This window comes from Melanotaenia boesemani, chromosome 12 (assembly GCF_017639745.1).
Source record: "Melanotaenia boesemani isolate fMelBoe1 chromosome 12, fMelBoe1.pri, whole genome shotgun sequence".
NCBI classification, from domain to species: Eukaryota; Metazoa; Chordata; class Actinopteri; order Atheriniformes; family Melanotaeniidae; genus Melanotaenia; species Melanotaenia boesemani.
Genome location: NC_055693.1, coordinates 11,446,277 through 11,463,337, shown reverse-complemented (window position 1 = coordinate 11,463,337; position 17,061 = coordinate 11,446,277). Strand labels below are relative to the sequence as shown.

The 17,061-nt window shown below is 40.6% G+C and overlaps 2 protein-coding genes across 2 annotated transcripts; one reads left to right on the top strand and one right to left on the bottom strand.

The window, feature by feature from the left end:
• Window positions 1-2,656: 2,656 nt before the first annotated feature.
• zic5 (zic family member 5 (odd-paired homolog, Drosophila)) lies at window positions 2,657-7,021 on the bottom strand. The gene is made up of 2 exons (XM_042002789.1): window positions 5,751-7,021; window positions 2,657-4,424 (listed from the first exon to the last, which is right to left on the bottom strand). Exons 1-2 carry the CDS (start codon window positions 6,790-6,792, stop codon window positions 3,985-3,987), a joined length of 1,482 nt encoding a protein of 493 aa, XP_041858723.1. The 5' UTR covers window positions 6,793-7,021; the 3' UTR covers window positions 2,657-3,984.
• A 3,859-nt stretch (window positions 7,022-10,880) lies between these two features.
• On the top strand, window positions 10,881-15,077 carry zic2a (zic family member 2 (odd-paired homolog, Drosophila), a). Its single transcript, XM_042002495.1, has 3 exons — window positions 10,881-12,595; window positions 13,745-13,908; window positions 14,051-15,077. The coding sequence occupies exons 1-3, from the start codon at window positions 11,623-11,625 to the stop codon at window positions 14,243-14,245; spliced, it is 1,332 nt and encodes a 443-aa protein (XP_041858429.1). The 5' UTR covers window positions 10,881-11,622; the 3' UTR covers window positions 14,246-15,077.
• Window positions 15,078-17,061: the final 1,984 nt, after the last annotated feature.

The window sequence follows — 17,061 nt, the reverse complement described above, 5'->3', positions numbered from 1 at the left end:
GAATGTTAACCAGGAACGCAGCGAGAGCAACATGGGCTGCCTTGTTTTCTGACTTCCTGAAATTTAAGATAGTAACCGGGTAGAGTCAGCTAGGGAGCTTGGAAAAAAGTTGGCAAAACGCCTGGAATACAAATATGTGGCCATTAAAACCCGTGTGTTTGTAGGAGAAAGAGGAAAGAGTGAAACTTTTAGAGGTTATAGTTGGAGAAAGTTTCTGAACAGGTGTAATTCTGTAGCAAAGGCACAATTTTAATATTAGACGACGAGAAATTGAACACGTAATACACGTTGATAATTTAGAAAGACCACGAATTCTTATTTAGCATCACAATCAGATTTGACAGTTTATATCTCCAAATTAGTTGTACTCAAATCTGTGTTGTGGATTAGACATGAGGTAGATTAATGCTGCATACCACTCTGAAACAGGATCCTTATTTGAATCGAGTAGTTTACATTGGGTTTGAACTTTAATAAATTGGTATGAATATATCAACAACGTTGTCTTCTTGTCTGCTAAATTGCTGCTTGCTATTGATTTACTCTCCTTTTTTTCCCCCAGAGGTCTTGATTTCCGTTTATCACTCGATTCTTGGTCTTGATTCATCATCGGGTCAAGAGAAGTGTGATTTAATTGTGTAGCTCAGTGAAAAAGGACCAAAGCTGTCACAAGATCCTGCTGTTGCGCATGGGGGGGCAGCTGGTGTGAAGAGCTGCATGCTTGTGTCCCAACACCTGCTTTCTGTTTCACCCCGAAAATTTAACATTCTTTTTTTTTATCATTATTATTTCTACATTTTCAGCATGTTTTTCCTCCTCCCTCCCTACAGTAAGCCAAGAATAGTTACCGTGAAGGTGCATGGCACACTGCCGTCTCTTGCGCAGGTGCTCGGATCAAATGACCTCCGTTTTTAACAGATACTCTTTAACTTTCGTGACCAGAATGATCACCTCACAAGCAATTTTCTTGCGCATTGTGCCAGCAGCATTCAGGAGATGGATAATGCTTGTAAAGTCTGACAACACGGCATTTGTTTAGGTTCCACGCTCGTCTGAGAAATTATCGTTCAAGCTTTTTAAAGGGCGCAATTGAGAAGCAGCGGCGTTCTCACTGCACTTTTTTTTCTTTTCTTTTTTTCCGCTTTGTCCTCTCCAAAGTGGCGTCTGCATGTCTGACTCTGCCAGTTACTGATTTGCAGGCAGTATGTTAAGGTGGCCCATGTAAGTGATTTCCACGGACATCCCACTAAAGGAGAACAAATCGCTGACAAAGGAGTGCCTTTCCCATTCAACAGCGTCGTTAGGACAACCAAAAAGTATTTCTCAGATAATAAGTTCTACTTCAAAGCGTTTCTCACTGAAGGGTGACTGCTTCACTCCTTTTTATTAAGTCTCCCTCCTTTTTATGCCGCACGAACTGTCTCTGGTTATTTCTCATCGTGTTTATTTTGTAGCATTCATGGAGCATTTGTTTCCAAACAGAACCCTACAAGACTGCGCTCCTCTCTTGGCCCCTATACCCCTATAAAAAGTCCACGCACAAAAGCAAGATGAGGACCACAAGTTCTTTGAATGAAGCGGCTGATAATGTGTTTTCAGAAATCCTGACAAGGCAGCTACAAATGGATAAAAGTGATGTTATACAACTAGAATAAACTTGCAAACTTAGTCTTTTATTGAAGCTTCATTGTGCTGAGAAAGCGATTCTTCCCTAAGGCTGTAAAATGTGTTTATATTTGTGATGGTTTTCGCTCCAGCGCTCATTAAGAACTGTATCCTCAAATCCTCCAGGCTGACCTGAGTCAGGTGAGTCTTAATTGAGGCATTTCTCAGGAGGTACATTAAAAACTTTTGTTTCATCTGCTTGCCCTCGTTGCACCTGTAACAGCACGCATCTCTGGAGAAGGCGCATCTCATCTGATGCTTTGATTGCAGTTCATTTAATGGCACTTAGTGCAACCGGACATATTCAAATACGAGCGTCTCACTAACCAATTGCCATAGAAATCTTAACGCACCATGAAGACTGTCAAAGCAGCCAGCCTTCCTCTCAGAAGCTGAAGTCTTTGAAGTCGTGCACAACCGGCGTTGGTCAATTTTAATTCTATAGACTGGACAGGCAATTCTTTGAAAGTGAGAACGGAGGAAATAAGAGGGGGAACTTGTCTTATACACTCTATACAAGCCTTTGCTTATTGTCAGATATCTTTTTATCTTTTATTTTTCCCATGAATGATTCATGTCTTGGATGCTTTTGTGCCGTCGCGGCCTTTCAGAAGTAGCGCCATCAGGGGGCTATAAGTTTTCCCATTAGCTCAGTGATTAGTTTATACCAGCCTCCTCGGCCCGTTATAGGCCTTTCTCTTTCTGGGAACTGTGGATGTTAGATAGAAATGTCAGAACAGTGAGAAAACAAAGCTACTCCAGATTTTTCATTTCAGGTGAGACTGGTGATTTGATCACTCTTATTCACAGCTCACGTTAAAATTGTAATTATTTTCACAAGAGAGGTACAATTTACTTTTAAAAAGTACAAAAGGTAGAAATCTCACAACCACCAGCTAAAACTGAGTCCACTTACATCTTATATTTCCCAAAAAACATAAATTACCTTATTAATTAATCGTAATTATGATTATTCGACACTTGTTAATTATTTACTGTATGTCATTGTATTATTTTTTTTATTAAATTTTAGCATGACTTTCATATTGTAAATTAAATCTTGAACATCAAAGGTCTGCACAGTCATCTCACTTTCTTTCTCTTTTCTTTTTTTTCTTTAAACCATAATGTCCAATGGCACCATGCACCTCAATATGAAAAGACAGATCACTACAAAAGGCATGCGAGAAAGAAGACTTTTCACATTACACGGCCTATTCAAGTAATTTTTTTTTCTTCATTTACAGAGCACTTAAAAAAGAAACAAATAATTGAACACAGATTCGAAAAAAAGAAACATCAGCAGGGCTCCTCACTTCACCAAAACTGATATTATTATTCTTTGGTGTTTCTGTAATTCCAGTACAACACTGATACCAGCAAATAAATTACAATGTACAAAACAACAACTTTTTTTGTAATTAAAACTACACAACATTCACAAGAATCAGTACAGTTACATATGTACAAATCATACAGGGTCAAAGCCTGTCGGTTTAAACTTTTAGGGTCTCAAGGGACTTACTGGACTCTTTAATAAGTATTACACTTATTTTTGCATAAAATATAGTCTTAAATAGTTCTTAAATATTACAAAATTCCATCCAAGCACAGGTATTGTATAAATCTGAAAAATGAGAACCCTTAAGACACTCATATGTTGGCCTACCCTTTATTAGTTTTTAGTGGCCTTGTTAGTTTTCATAGGATGTACCACAACTTAAAGGAAAACAGGACATTATTTAAAAAGCCCCATTTCTGCTATTTAAGTTTCAATCATCAACTGGTGTCTAACACTTGTGAGGTTACAAGAAGTACATTTTTCTCCTTAAATGTTTAAATGGGACAGTGATTGATTGCAGTCCAGTTATTAACTGCAAGAGGATGGTGGGAGGCCATGTGAAAGATGTGATTTCAGCACACCAGTTGAGTCTTAAGTCATGCAGTTAATTAAACTCTGCATATCAATCTTGTGAATAAAACATTTTTTAATACTCTAGATCACATTTAAGCAGTGTTTTATATTTCAATCTCATGTCTAATTTCACTGTTAAATTGTTTTTGTTTTTTATGGCTGTGATTTACATCTACCTTAAAGGTCAGGGGTCACCTCAGAGAAATTTCTTCCTTTAAGCCTACATTGCACACACAATGAATGTGATTTTATTTTATTTATTTTACTGACTTTTAGTGTTAGCTTTCTCTACTGCGAAAATATCAGAACAAGACCCCAAAGAGCACGGATCAGCATGGTTCTAGTACACTTATTTGGGTCAACTGGATGACGAGTTTGACAGTCAAGTGGTTGTAAACAGGCCATCAAAGCATTGTCCTTGGGTCTGAGTTTCTGAAAGAGTCCTCGTCGTCTGAATCCGACGTTGGCACATCGCTGGAGGGGGTGTGGAAGTGGTTGGGTCCCCCGCTCCCCTGGCACACGTACCACTCGTTGAGGTTGGTGACCTGAGGGGAGAGGTTCGCCGTGCGGTTTCTATGTGGCTCAGAACTAGGCGAAAGAGAGTCCCCCAGAGGGTTTGTGGAGGAAATATAGGTGACGTTGGTGGAAGGGGGCGGCGGGGACTTGCAGTGAACTTTCATGTGTTTCCGCAGAGAGCTCGGGTGTGTGTAGGATTTGTCACAGCCGCGGACTTTGCAGTAGTAAGGCTTGTCGCTGGTGTGGACGTGAGAGTGCTTCTTCCGGTCGCTGCTGTTGGCGAATTTTCTGTCACAGCCGTCAAACTCGCACTTGAAAGGCTTCTCTCCTGTATTAGAATAAGAAATTGATGCAGTTACTGTCATGTAAGCCTTAAAAAGTTGGTATAGACGAGACATGTTAAATTATATTTTTTCAGGCAAATCTCAGGAGAATAACTAAAAATAGAAGCTGGACTTAATAACAAATTGTCAACATTACACATAGTTATTACATATACAACATAAACAATGCGATTCCTCATTGGCACCACTCTGCTGGGGCTCCATCCTCTATCAGAAATACCCACGTAACGTGTATTTGAACCTGCTCAACACCCACTTATCCTAAGATATAGGGTGTATTCCTGTGTAAACTCGTGTAACGTGTCTCGAGACCAGCTGGCTTTACATGAGTGTGGATGGAAAGAGAGAGCTCAAGAGACCACCAGGAGACGTTTGTGCACCAAAGTAGAATCTGATTATGACCCATACACACAAACTGTCCTATAATCAAGTGGCGAACATTCAGCAATTATATATATATATATATGTGTGTGTGTGTGTATGTGTGTGTGTGTGTGTGGGGGGGGGGGGTAATCTTTTTTTAAGGTGCATGTTGGACTTTCTAACTTTTTTTTCTAATGATTAATTTCACTGGGGATTACACCACTCAGTAAGGTAGAGAGAGAGGCCTTGTTAGTTGCAGAGGGTAAAAATATATTTCTTTTTTGGCCCAAAAATGACCCATAATCTATTCAACAACACCAATACAGCTCCCAGGGGACAGGAATTTAAGGTATTGGGACGCTAATTTGCTCAGATATGTTGTATTTAACATTAAAGTTTAAACAATCGCTTTGGTTGACTGTAAATGTTCTCCATGTATAGAAAAAGGTTGTAGTATTCACTTCATTCCCCCAGTGGTTAACACTTTAGGTTAACAGTAACAGAACAGTAACAGTTAACAGAACCTAGCGCAACTTTTTATTGTTTATCAGGGATCAGATAATATTTCTGCATATATTTAGACCTTGCTTTTGCGTAAACGTCCTACGCCTGAGGACAATTACATTTACGCGTGTAGTGGTATGTACGTAAGCACGTTTTACAAATCATATGCCCTAATCCTTTCACGCCTACCACAGGCTCCTGGGTGAGTAAGTGTTGGAAAAGTTTATATTTAAGAACGGAAATGAAACATGTTTGGTTGTTAAAAAATGCGTTACATATTCCTTTTTCTTTCTGTACACAATTACGTACAGTCGTTTGGCCGTTGTTTGACGACGTGAACAGAAAAACAAGGTCGGATCGGTTATATGATCTTACTCGGGTATTAAGCTGTTTTTCCCCCACAAACTGCGGTGTGCACGTGTGAAACAATGAGAGGTACTGACCTGTGTGAGTTCTCTTGTGAATCTTTAGATTTTCCGATCGAGCGAACACTTTTCCACAACCCGGGAAAGGACACGGGAAAGGTTTTTCTCCCGTATGAACTCGGATGTGATTTATCAGTTTATACTTCGCTTTGAAAGCCTTTCCTTCCCGTGGGCATTCCTCCCAAAAACAGACGTGAGTACTCTGCTCCGGTCCCCCGACATGCTCCACCGTGACGTGGTTGACCAGTTCGTGCATGGTGCTGTAAGTTTTAGAGCAAGGCTTCTTTTGACTTTGCTCCTGGTCGATCCATTTGCAGATAAGCTCTTGTTTTATGGGCTGCCGCATGTATCTTAAAAACGCCCCCGCCGCTCCGTGAGAAGCAGAAGCGATGTTCACATTGAGGTTCATGGAGTTGTAGCTGTGGAGAGAAGACGGTCCATAGTGCTCTGGCCTGTGACCGAAGTGCTCTGGCCTGCCGTAGACGTCCCCCGGTATACCCAGGCGCATCTGCCCATTGAGGGCATGATGGTGGGCACCTGGGGACGCCTGGTCGTGAAGTCCAGTGAAAAGTGAATGGGCCCCACTTTCCGTGTGCCCATAAGCACCTGTTGGGGAGATGAACATGCCATGGTGATGAGGGGAGGAGGCGGAACTATGCTGGTCGCCAAGTGCATGCATAGCAGAGGCTGAGAGTTCTCTCCTGAGGATGAAGTCCCTGCTGCTTGAGTAGCCTGAGTGGGGGTGAGCCACGGGGAAACCAACTGTGGTCTGAGCAGAAGTGAAAGATGCCGCGGTCTGGGCTTCGGGATGGCTCTGAATGTGCTGAGATGGGCTAAGTTTGAGAGCATTTGTCTGTGCCATGTGCTCTGGTCCAAATGGAGTGAGTGCCACTCCGGGGTCGTTGCCCAGCTCCCCAGGGTGGAGGTGGGCATGGTGGGAGAGAGGGTGATGCCCCCCTAGCCCCGGGAAGCCTGTCATATTCTGATGAGGAAGGGGTTGAGTCGCTGCCAAATCCGCTAATCTTATCGCCGGATTCCTCTTGCTTAAAGGGGGTTCCATAACTACACAGACAAGTCCATCCGCACTCACCGCAATTGTTTTTTCACCACACCACGCTCTCTAAAACATTAGGAAAAAATATGTATATAAGGGGTCTATAAGTTCTTTTGTCCGGCTTCTAACTCTGCTTGCTCCTTTTCCCACTCTGTCCTCAAGCGATTGGCAGAAACTACAACAGTTGGAGGACACAGTGGGGAATACAGTTTAGAAATGGCACTGCGGGTATTGGACGGATTTCGGTGACTGGCAGTTAGGAGAACGAAGCGATTGGCTGTCGTTCAGCGCAGGGGCTCAGCAGGGTTCCGCCCCCTCACTCTCTTTATCGCTGTTGACTCCAGAAAGTTGTACTCACAAAGTTACCGACAGATCTGTTTGTTCGCCTTTCTGTCTGCTTGCGCATGTGGATGACCGAAATATCAGTTTATGTGACAAGTGCATTATAGTCCAGCCCTGGTTTGGCGTGTCCAAATATCTACTGATATTCTCCCTCAGAAAAACAGAGGGAATAAATAAATAAATAAGTAAATAAATAAGTAAGCTCGCTGCTGACGTAAAAAGTATTTAAATGATCAGACTGCAAAAGAAGAGCAGTGGCGCAGCGTTTATTTATTTGGTATGTTGGTATATTTTTAGTAACCAAGAAGCATTTTCTAAATCATACACATTTTTAAACAGAAAAATATTTGCAAGTAAAATAAACGATGAACGCAAACTGCATCTCTTAAGTTACACACATTTCAAAGCAAACACATGACACGTGAATTAACAGTTTTTCTATCTGGTTCCAGATTTTCATACTTTAAAATCTTAACTTAAACTGGTGGTGTTTTTTCAGATTTTAACTGATATTCAATTCTTAGTAATCTGAAGTAGTTTTTTTTGACATCCGACAACAATGCTAAAGTTATTGGGAAAACAGAAAGCGCCATACAATTTTACTGGTCCAGACTTTATATATAAAGGATATATATATAAAGGATATATATATATATATATATATATATATATATATATATATATATATATATATATATATATATATATATATATATGTATGTATGTATGTATCCCATCATTTTTTTAAAATTATTTGTATGTAAGAAAAATTTAAATGATATGCTTTATTTTATTTATATATTTATGTTCTTTTCCTTAATTTGGTGTGCATGTTAATGTATATTTATCAGATTTTTCTTAGGTTTTCTTTTCTTAATTTTTAATCAGTTATAATCTACAGGCTCTCAGATACTCAAACGACATTGACTTCACTTCATACAGAAGATTTTACCATGGCAGTATAGCCCCTCTTAATACCGTGCATATCCATCAGTGTTACGTCTTAATTTCCTTTTCCAGTTCAAATGACAAAACTGGAAAGAAAGAGAGAGAAAACACCTCTAAACTTACATGTCAACTTGTGCGAGGCGTGACCTGAAAAGAAGCTGTGCTTAAAAATACTTCAAATGTTTAATCAGCAGCGTTTTTTCCCTCCATGAACATATAAATCGTGTAATTGATTTTCATCATGTCAAAGCTGGAAGTTATAGGCCTGTTGCACGTGCTCCCCAGTTGGAGCTGATTTATGAACTTAATACCGCCTGTGGCGAAAGTTTAAATTTAATATCCCATGTGCAGTGTAACATAAAATGGAAATAAACATAAAAATAAAAAGAAATGAATTGGCTGATTTCTCTGTATAGCTGCCAGTTCATTTCACAATTTATCAGAATTTAATCTTACTTAAAACGATTAATGATAAAAATGGGTTATGTGTATGTGCTATGTGTATACCAGGTATGCTGACAAATAAATAAATTATGCCCAGCTACAAAGAGAGCTCTTGGAAGCCAATAAAACACAAGAGCAGCGGGTGCATTGTTTATTATTTTTCTGAAGCTCCCTGATTCATACACATATAATTAAGCACCACAATAAATATGGACCTAATCCACACAGCAACAAGTCTGAGAGCAGAATGTTTACTTTGATTATAAAATACACCACGAACACTTGCTACTATACCTGCTGCTCAACTGTGACGATTTGTGAATATCATGCACGTGCAAATTTAGGTCCGCACAATTTTTCCTGGAGCTGCACGCTGTTGTTAAATTTCCCACATCTATCATGTTTTGAAACGTCAAGAGAATAATGCATGCAGGATGCATGGAGATTAGACGGCCGAGGGGAAATGAATGAGTGAATGAATGAATGGATTAATTTTTACTAACTTACACTCACAAAACCAGCCAATAGCTGACGATGCCTCCGTTGGAAGAGGGGGGCGTCTTAAACCTCACACTGTCTCTAAAACAAAGACGCTTTGTCATAAACTGGGTTATTTTACCAAAAGGAGTCAAGAGGGCAGCATATGTGGTCTTAACAGGTCATAGGTCGAACATTCATGAAACACAAGGTCACGGAAGCCACACAAGTAACCTTCCAGTGTGTCAACATATTGATACTGTCAGATAACAGAAAGGAAAAATATGCCTTTGGCATCCGGAATAATATGCAGCCTGAGCTCCTTTATGTGATCAAGATTGTCGATTTTATTGATGCTTTTCGACATACAGCATAGACGCTGTCACTTCATTTCTGAGCTCTTACTTCAGATTTATTCAGTTATATTTCAAGTGAAAAAAGATATATTCATATATATATATATATATATATATATATATATATAAGAAATTATAGGCTTGGACTCTGTGTCTGTGCCTCCAAAACCTGTTGAAATACTGCTCTTTAGGGGGATTTTCAATGGGCTAGACCCCCTTTCTTTTCCCAGCAGAAGGGAAAAGCCGCAGCCATGCGCCTCTTGCCGACTGATTTTTTTTTTCTTTTTAAATTTTCTTTTGCTTTATTCTCTATCTGGGAAAAAAGTTCTGTGGTTTTCCACCGAAATAAAGAACTTCTTATAGGGGTCGGCAGACGTGACTTTGAACTTGGATCAGCTCCTGCGTTTCCTGTGGTGCGAGCTGAAATAGTCTTGGAAGAATAGCACACAGCGCTCACCCTGTCCCACTCTGAGCGAGGAGATACACTACTTAAAAAAAAAAGTTTTTAAAAAACCGTTTCCCCGTCGTCTTTAACCATTATTTGTCGCCTTGAGTGTGGGAAAGCTGACACAGAAAGAGAACCGGGTTGTGTCACGGAATGGCAGAACTCGTGTGGATTTCAATGTGGTGAAAATGTAAGTAAACTTCCTTTGGTTTGAGCGTGAATGCGCAGCTATGGCTTTAGGTGTTAACCATTACAGCTCAGAATCAGTGCATGCTCGTGCTGGAAAATTGCCATTAAATTAAACAGAAATACAAATCTAATGAAATCTTCATTTCTATCCGGATTTATGTTTTATATCTGAATATGGTCATCTTAGTGGGGGGGGAAATAACACTACAGTGTATTTTTGAGTGCTATACTTCCAGAAAACATCCCCAGCACTTATTACCTACAGAAAACATTTAACTTTATGTTTTAAACCACATCACAGTCAGCTGAGAACAGTTAAGGGTTAACTCGGATCTTCTTGCAGTTCACCAACACCATGTTACTTTATTGGTGCGGTGAAACTGAGAACCACCGAGGAAACAGAACTAGCTATGTGTTGAACCATTAAGCCAACAACAAGCACTGGTGGTTTCCAGTGTGAGAACTGGAGCACCACTAAAGGCCCAGCTGAGGTTGTTCCATAGCCAGTGAAAAACCACGGGACTCCATATGGAGCCACACATGCTTTTTCAGCTGGGAAGAGTTATATGGATTAAGCAGAAGAAGGAGAAACCAAAAGAAAACCTAAATATATAAGTAATACTTGTGTGTATTTGTAAAAAAAACAAACAAACAAACAAAAAAACAAAACAAAACAAAAAATTCAATAAAAACATGAAATTGTAAATAAACAGTGGAATTCAGGGCTACCAAATTTACATTTTTAATGGCATGGCTTCTTATATATATATACATACACACATGCATATATATATATATATATACTCAATTTCAAAATCGACTGGATAATTTCTTATCCACTGCCATGTTACCTTTTCTTCAACTTAGCACCTACAGAATATAAACAACTGAAAACGTTCTCCTCCTCTCCTCTTCTCTCTCGTGTCGTGATCCTTTTGCCTGCCCAAAATCTTCTCCTAAAAGTAGGCGGTAATTATTAGTGGAAAATGGCGTTGCACTATTAAGCCGCCAAACCGCTACCTGCTATTGGAGGGGCACCTGGGATTGATGAGGCGCTGTGGCCAATGAGACTGCGAGGAACGAATGAACGGGCTCCAGTTAAAGGGGGCGGAAGAGGAGGTAGAGCCAGTCCACGGAGAAACAGGGACCCTCCGCAATAAACACTGGTAAACCAGAGCAATAGCTGCATGCCTAACTGGAACTGCGTTGTTTGAGATGCTCCTGCTACTCTCGTTCTGCGTGCGCAGAATGCACCTAGTAAGATAACAATTTAATTCTTCGAGTCTTATTTTTATTTTTTATTTTCATGCTTTCAACTGCCGTAGTCAAGAGGAGAGGGCACAAGGAAACTCTTCACTTCGTCACGTTTGGATTTTTCGATCACAACTAAACTATAAGTTAATTCTGTGGTCGATAAGCTGATGTTTTGTTTTTTTCTTTTCTTTTTTTTCTACCCATGAGCGGACCAGCGGTTTAAATCACGCCTGATATGGTGTTTCCAAAGCTGGAAGTTGAACCGTTGCGTGTCAGCATCAACATTTGATTTTTTTTCTCGTCTTTTTTCCGTTGAATTGATTCTCTGTATAGCTGAGAGCTTTGCGCTGGTTCAAAACAAAAATAGTCTCTTCTGAAATAATGTTACTGGATGCTGGTCACCAGTTCCCCGGACTGGGAGTGGGCTCCTTTGCCAGGCATCACTCAGCAAGCGAGATGCAGGAGAGAGACTTGAGTTTGGCACAGAACAGCTTTGTAGACTCCGCACACATGGGTGCGTTTAAGCTGAACCATGATCTCTCTCCGGGACAGAGCTCTGCCTTCACCACCCAGGCGCCGGGCTACCCCGCTGCGGCTTTAGGGGCTCACGCCGCCCATGTCACGTCGTACGCAGGCTCTCCTTTCAACTCCACCAGGGACTTTCTCTTTCGTAGTCGCGGCTTCGGAGAATCCTCTCCGGCGACCAGCCAACATACTATTTTTGGCCCCACGGCGGGATCCCTTCATCACTCCCACACAGACACTCAAGGCCACATTCTCTTTCCCGGGATCCACGACCAGCATGGGTCCCACGGATCTCCGAATGTCCTGAACGGGCAAATGAGGCTCGGACTACCCGGAGAAGTTTTTGGACGCTCCGAGCAGTACCATCAGGTTTCCAGCCCGAGGACCGACCCCTACTCTGCTGCGCAGCTCCACAACCAGTACGGCTCCATGAATATGAACATGGGGATGAACATGGCAGCCCATCACCACCCCGGTGCCTTTTTCCGCTACATGAGGCAACAGTGCATCAAGCAAGAGCTCATCTGCAAGTGGATCGACCCTGAGCAGCTCAGCAACCCTAAAAAGTGTTGCAACAAAACTTTTAGCACCATGCACGAGTTGGTTACGCACGTCTCGGTGGAGCACGTCGGTGGACCGGAGCAGACCAACCACGTCTGTTTCTGGGAGGATTGCGCCCGGGAGAGCAAGCCATTCAAGGCAAAATACAAACTGGTGAACCACATTCGGGTGCATACTGGAGAGAAACCTTTCCCATGCCCCTTCCCCGGCTGTGGAAAGGTCTTCGCACGGTCGGAAAACTTGAAGATACACAAGAGGACGCATACAGGTAATTTTAAATTCGTTACTTTTTAAAGAAATGATTTTGAATATTAAGATTTTTGTGGTTGCATTCACTGGGCGTGCACGTGCATTTGTGGCGCTGTTGCAAAAGTATTTTGCCCAGACAAAGTCACAATAAAATCTGATTAGCAGCGGTTATTTTTGGCTACTAAAGTAGATAGTATTTGTAGAAACAAAGATTTAAGAACACACAACAAAGAGGGAGATAAATACGTTTAGCACGAGGCGATATTTCATTCCTCTACAGCATGGCTTCATTGGGCTCTTTTAAAAATTATAATTATAACAATTCTACTGTAGATGATTTCCAGAAGCGCTGAACACATTTGGGCCTGATGACATTTTATTGTTGGGGTAAACTTTAGAAATGGGTCAAAGGGGACATTGGAAGCGCGTTGCGTGCGTAGCAGAGCAGTCAGGCTCGTAGTAAATCTTATCAGCTTGTTCACGACACAGCGCCTTAGTAGCTCTCATCTCTAGCCCTACTCTACTGTGCTCACATGTTTCTCTGAACAGGGAGCCTTATCAAATATTTGTATTTCGCTGTGAATTTCGCGGTGCATTTAGAAGATGTGCGGAGATTTTAACCGAGCTCAGCGTCAGTTAAACTGCGAGGAATGTTGTTTTATGCGCCCCTTTTATGTGATTCGAGCTGAGGTGCCAGACAGGGCCATTATCAGCTTTTCACATTTGGACTTATTTTCCTGGGAAATACATTGTGCTGCCGTGCCATGAAATTGATCATGTGCTAATTAGATTTTTATTGTCTCCCAGCAAATGGCATGCCTTATAGGCCTACTGAGGATGGCCTTTTCGCCTTCCCACCCCCTCCAAATCACTATGCGCATTATTTAGGCTAAATAAGACGTACCAACTCCCCCCTTCTTCTCTCTTTCTCTTTCTCTCTTTTTGAAGGAGTTTTAAACTTTGAATACCACTAACGGGGTTATGCTATGAGTTGTTTTAGAATTGTTATTTAATGGGAGCGCATTCACGCTCACTGCTTTGCTCTGAACTTTTGAATTTGAATGTTTACGCACTGAGCCATCTGCACAAGCCCTTGTTATTACACACTGAGCCCCGAGGCGTTCTCATTAAAAATATCTGGCTATGTCTCTGTTTTCTTTTTCTACAGGAGAGAAACCATTCCAGTGTGAGTTTGAGGGTTGCGACAGAAGATTTGCAAACAGCAGCGATCGAAAGAAACACATGCATGTTCACACATCCGACAAGCCATATCTCTGTAAAATGTGTGACAAGTCTTACACACATCCCAGCTCTCTACGAAAACACATGAAGGTAAATGGCTTATCTTTGACTCCCTGCTTTCTTGTAGTATTTATAATGGCGCTATAGCACTGATTTATTTCTTTGATCAGCTGTAGTTCAGTTTTTCAATATTTGTTTCTCTTATTTAATTAATTAATTTCTTTTCCATCAGGTCCACGAATCCACTCCATCAGCATCAGACTCTTCACCAGCTGCCAGCTCCGGCTATGAATCCTCCACCCCTCCAGGCCTGGTGTCTCCCACCACCGAGACCCAGAGCAACACTACCTTGTCTCCAGCCTCAGCTGTGCACAACACCACCAGCCACAGTGGCCTGTCCTCCAATTTCAGTGAATGGTATGTGTAGGACTATGCTGAAATGAAACAACACACACTCATTTCACAGCACTGGACCATTCCGCAGGAGTTTGGGACACGTGCATATGAGAGGCACACAAACAATTTATTTTTTATTCCATTATTTCTGACTCACCAGGGAAAACGATGATTACCAACAGAGGAAAATATGTATAATAATTGAAGTGTATTTCATATTGTAAATAATTACTAAAAATAGCCCACTTTCCCATTGGTTGTGATAGTTTGTCAGTCTTTGGTGTATAGATGTCCCTTCAATGGTAGCTATTTCTCTAACTGGACTTTTAGTGCACATATTACCATGAAATTGTACTATAATGTTGAATATTGTGATCCTAAGGCAAATTGATTGTACTATACTAAACATCTATAAACTGGAAAGAGTGCCAAAGTTAACCTTTAACTCAAACAGACCACAATATTATGCTTGTGAATGTATATTTTAGTTTGCTGGGCTTAACTTGTGATGTTTTGTGCTTTGCAAGTTTGAATTGTGAAATACTATCTGGAAGATTGTGAGGACAATAAACGTTGTGCCGTTCAATTATTATTATTTCTTTCTGTAACTTACACCCGTCCTTTTGTAAATATCAGCTGCCATATTTATCCATTTGTAATTAAATTATGGTATTTACTTGCTACAGATGAAACAGTATTTATAAAGAATGTTTCTTTACTATAAATATGTACAATGATGAGCTAAACATGGGCAGTTGTTTCGTTATGTGCTTTTGTTCAAAGTTTTAAGAGGTGTTTTCTTCCATATTGTGATAAGAATTTTACTGCATACATATATAATAAAAGGTGTTGCAAGTGCTAAATATTCTTTGCTTTGTCATCCTTTTTATGCTGGTTGCTGGTGCAGTTTAGTGGGTTGCAGCTTGTTTGGGATTTCGTATCTTTTGAAATTAATTAGGGGATATTCATTAGCTCTACTGTCAAATTTATGTTGCTTTCAAAACAAAAACAAAACCAAAAACCATTTTAGTGTTTTACTTCAAGCTTTGCAAAGCATGTAAAAAAAGCCATAAACTACTTTGTAGCGTTACATAGTAATTTATGAAAGACTAAATAATCCAGAGGAAAACATAAACGTATCTGATCATTATCCAGAATTTAATTGGTAAAAAAAAAGTCATCATTATAAAGAGTTTCATTTAAATAAAGCAAACCAAGCAAATAGATTTTTGCATACTCAGCACGCATGTGCACGCTGGGCAGTTCGTTTAGCAAATACAGCAAAGCTTTTCTCCATTGCGTCACAAATCTGCCTGAGATAGCTGGTGATTTTATTTGAAAACAGTTTAATAAATGGAAACCTATTCTCCATCATACTGTACACTTCATCGCTCGGGATTCGGTACAGAAACAGCCATGAACTTGAACTTGACTCTGCTTAGTCCTGTCGCCTAGGAGAGCACCCTCATCATGCTCCTGTTATGGGAGATGACCAGATGGTTCCATAGGCCTATTATTAATTCAGCTAGTTTTAAAAACCACTCCAGGCCTGTTTGAATTTGACGGTGTGTTGTGCTGCTGCGATTCTAGATAATTGCCTTTAACGGATCAGGGGCTGTTTTAAGAATTGTGAGAAAAGGCCACATTTTTTTTATGTGCATTTAAAACGAGGAGTGACAAATGGTTGCCAATTTCGGTGCCGATTTGTTTACTGTGCTCATTGCGCATGCTTCTCTTGTGAGTAAAGTGGCTGTCATTATTGCTACATGAGTCGTGCTTCATGGATGTTGAGCATGGCACGTAGTGGGACTTGTTATCCGTTGCAGGCCGTTTCTCCGCTGCAGCAGCAAGCGGCACTGTCTCGTAGCTGCTTGACTGCAGGCAACATTGTCTCTTGTTATACAAGCTGCTCACATTACTTGGCTGAGAGAGTGATGTAGTAAATAAAAAAGGTTGATAGGATCTCCAGGGAAGCTGTGCTTATTTCAGCCAGGCAAACATAACTAAAATCTATTTTGCTTTTCCTCTCTTTCCAAAACTTTACACACACATATATTTAAATGACCTGCAATCAATAGATAGAGAAACCCGCCTTCCCCCACCCCCACTTTTTTTTTTTTTTTCTTTTTTTTTTAGAAACAAATGTGTGAAAAATTAGACAGTTTTATGTCTGTCCCAGGGGTGGATGAACATATTATCGGTTTATATATATAAATATCGGAGTATTTGCACTTGAAATCGCCTCTTATGGCCGCTTTACTGGCTGGCCTGGTAACCTCCTCGGCAGAGGAAGGTATGACCTGTGGAGAGTGGGAAAGGTCAGCTCCACACAGTGCGTCCATGTCGGTTCCTGTTCGGCTCCAGCTGTGCTGATATTGATCCATAGAGAAGGAAACGGGCTTCTTCCTCCTTCTCGCTGCTCTTTGTATATTGTTGCTTGTACTGTAAGGATGCTATACAGTATAAACAAACGACCAGACAGCCTCACTGAGCCTGTTGGTATAAATGATGAAGCATTGCTGGACTCTATTCATATTTGAAGTTCTTTGAGTTCATGTGGAGAGGCCGTTCCAATGTGGAGGTAGCTGGAGTGCTAAAGTGGTTTTATGACTATCACAAGAGGACAGAATGAAACTTAACATTTTTATTTGAGACTAAAAAAAAAGCTCAGGAACCTGTTTGTTTAATAATTGTTATTTGAACAAAAGTAATAATAATAATAAAAAAAAAAAACTGGATAATAAGCTCGACTATGGGTGAAATCCCAATCTGAGAAGCCGCATTGTTTTATTTATGTTAAACAGGACTTTTCATCCAATCAGAGAAAATCTAGGGAGACAACAACTT

Excerpts from the sequence above, each read along its gene's own strand:
- zic5 (XM_042002789.1), bottom strand. The coding sequence starts at position 6,792 with ATGGAACCCCCTTTAAGCAAGAGGAATCCGGCGATAAGATTAGCGGAT. Across the intron at positions 4,425-5,750 it reads TCACAAGAGAACTCACACAG|GAGAGAAGCCTTTCAAGTGC; the intron begins GTCAGTACCTCT and ends ATTCTAATACAG.
- zic2a (XM_042002495.1), top strand. The coding sequence starts at position 11,623 with ATGTTACTGGATGCTGGTCACCAGTTCCCCGGACTGGGAGTGGGCTCC. Across the intron at positions 12,596-13,744 it reads ACACAAGAGGACGCATACAG|GAGAGAAACCATTCCAGTGT; the intron begins GTAATTTTAAAT and ends CTTTTTCTACAG. Across the intron at positions 13,909-14,050 it reads CTCTACGAAAACACATGAAG|GTCCACGAATCCACTCCATC; the intron begins GTAAATGGCTTA and ends CTTTTCCATCAG.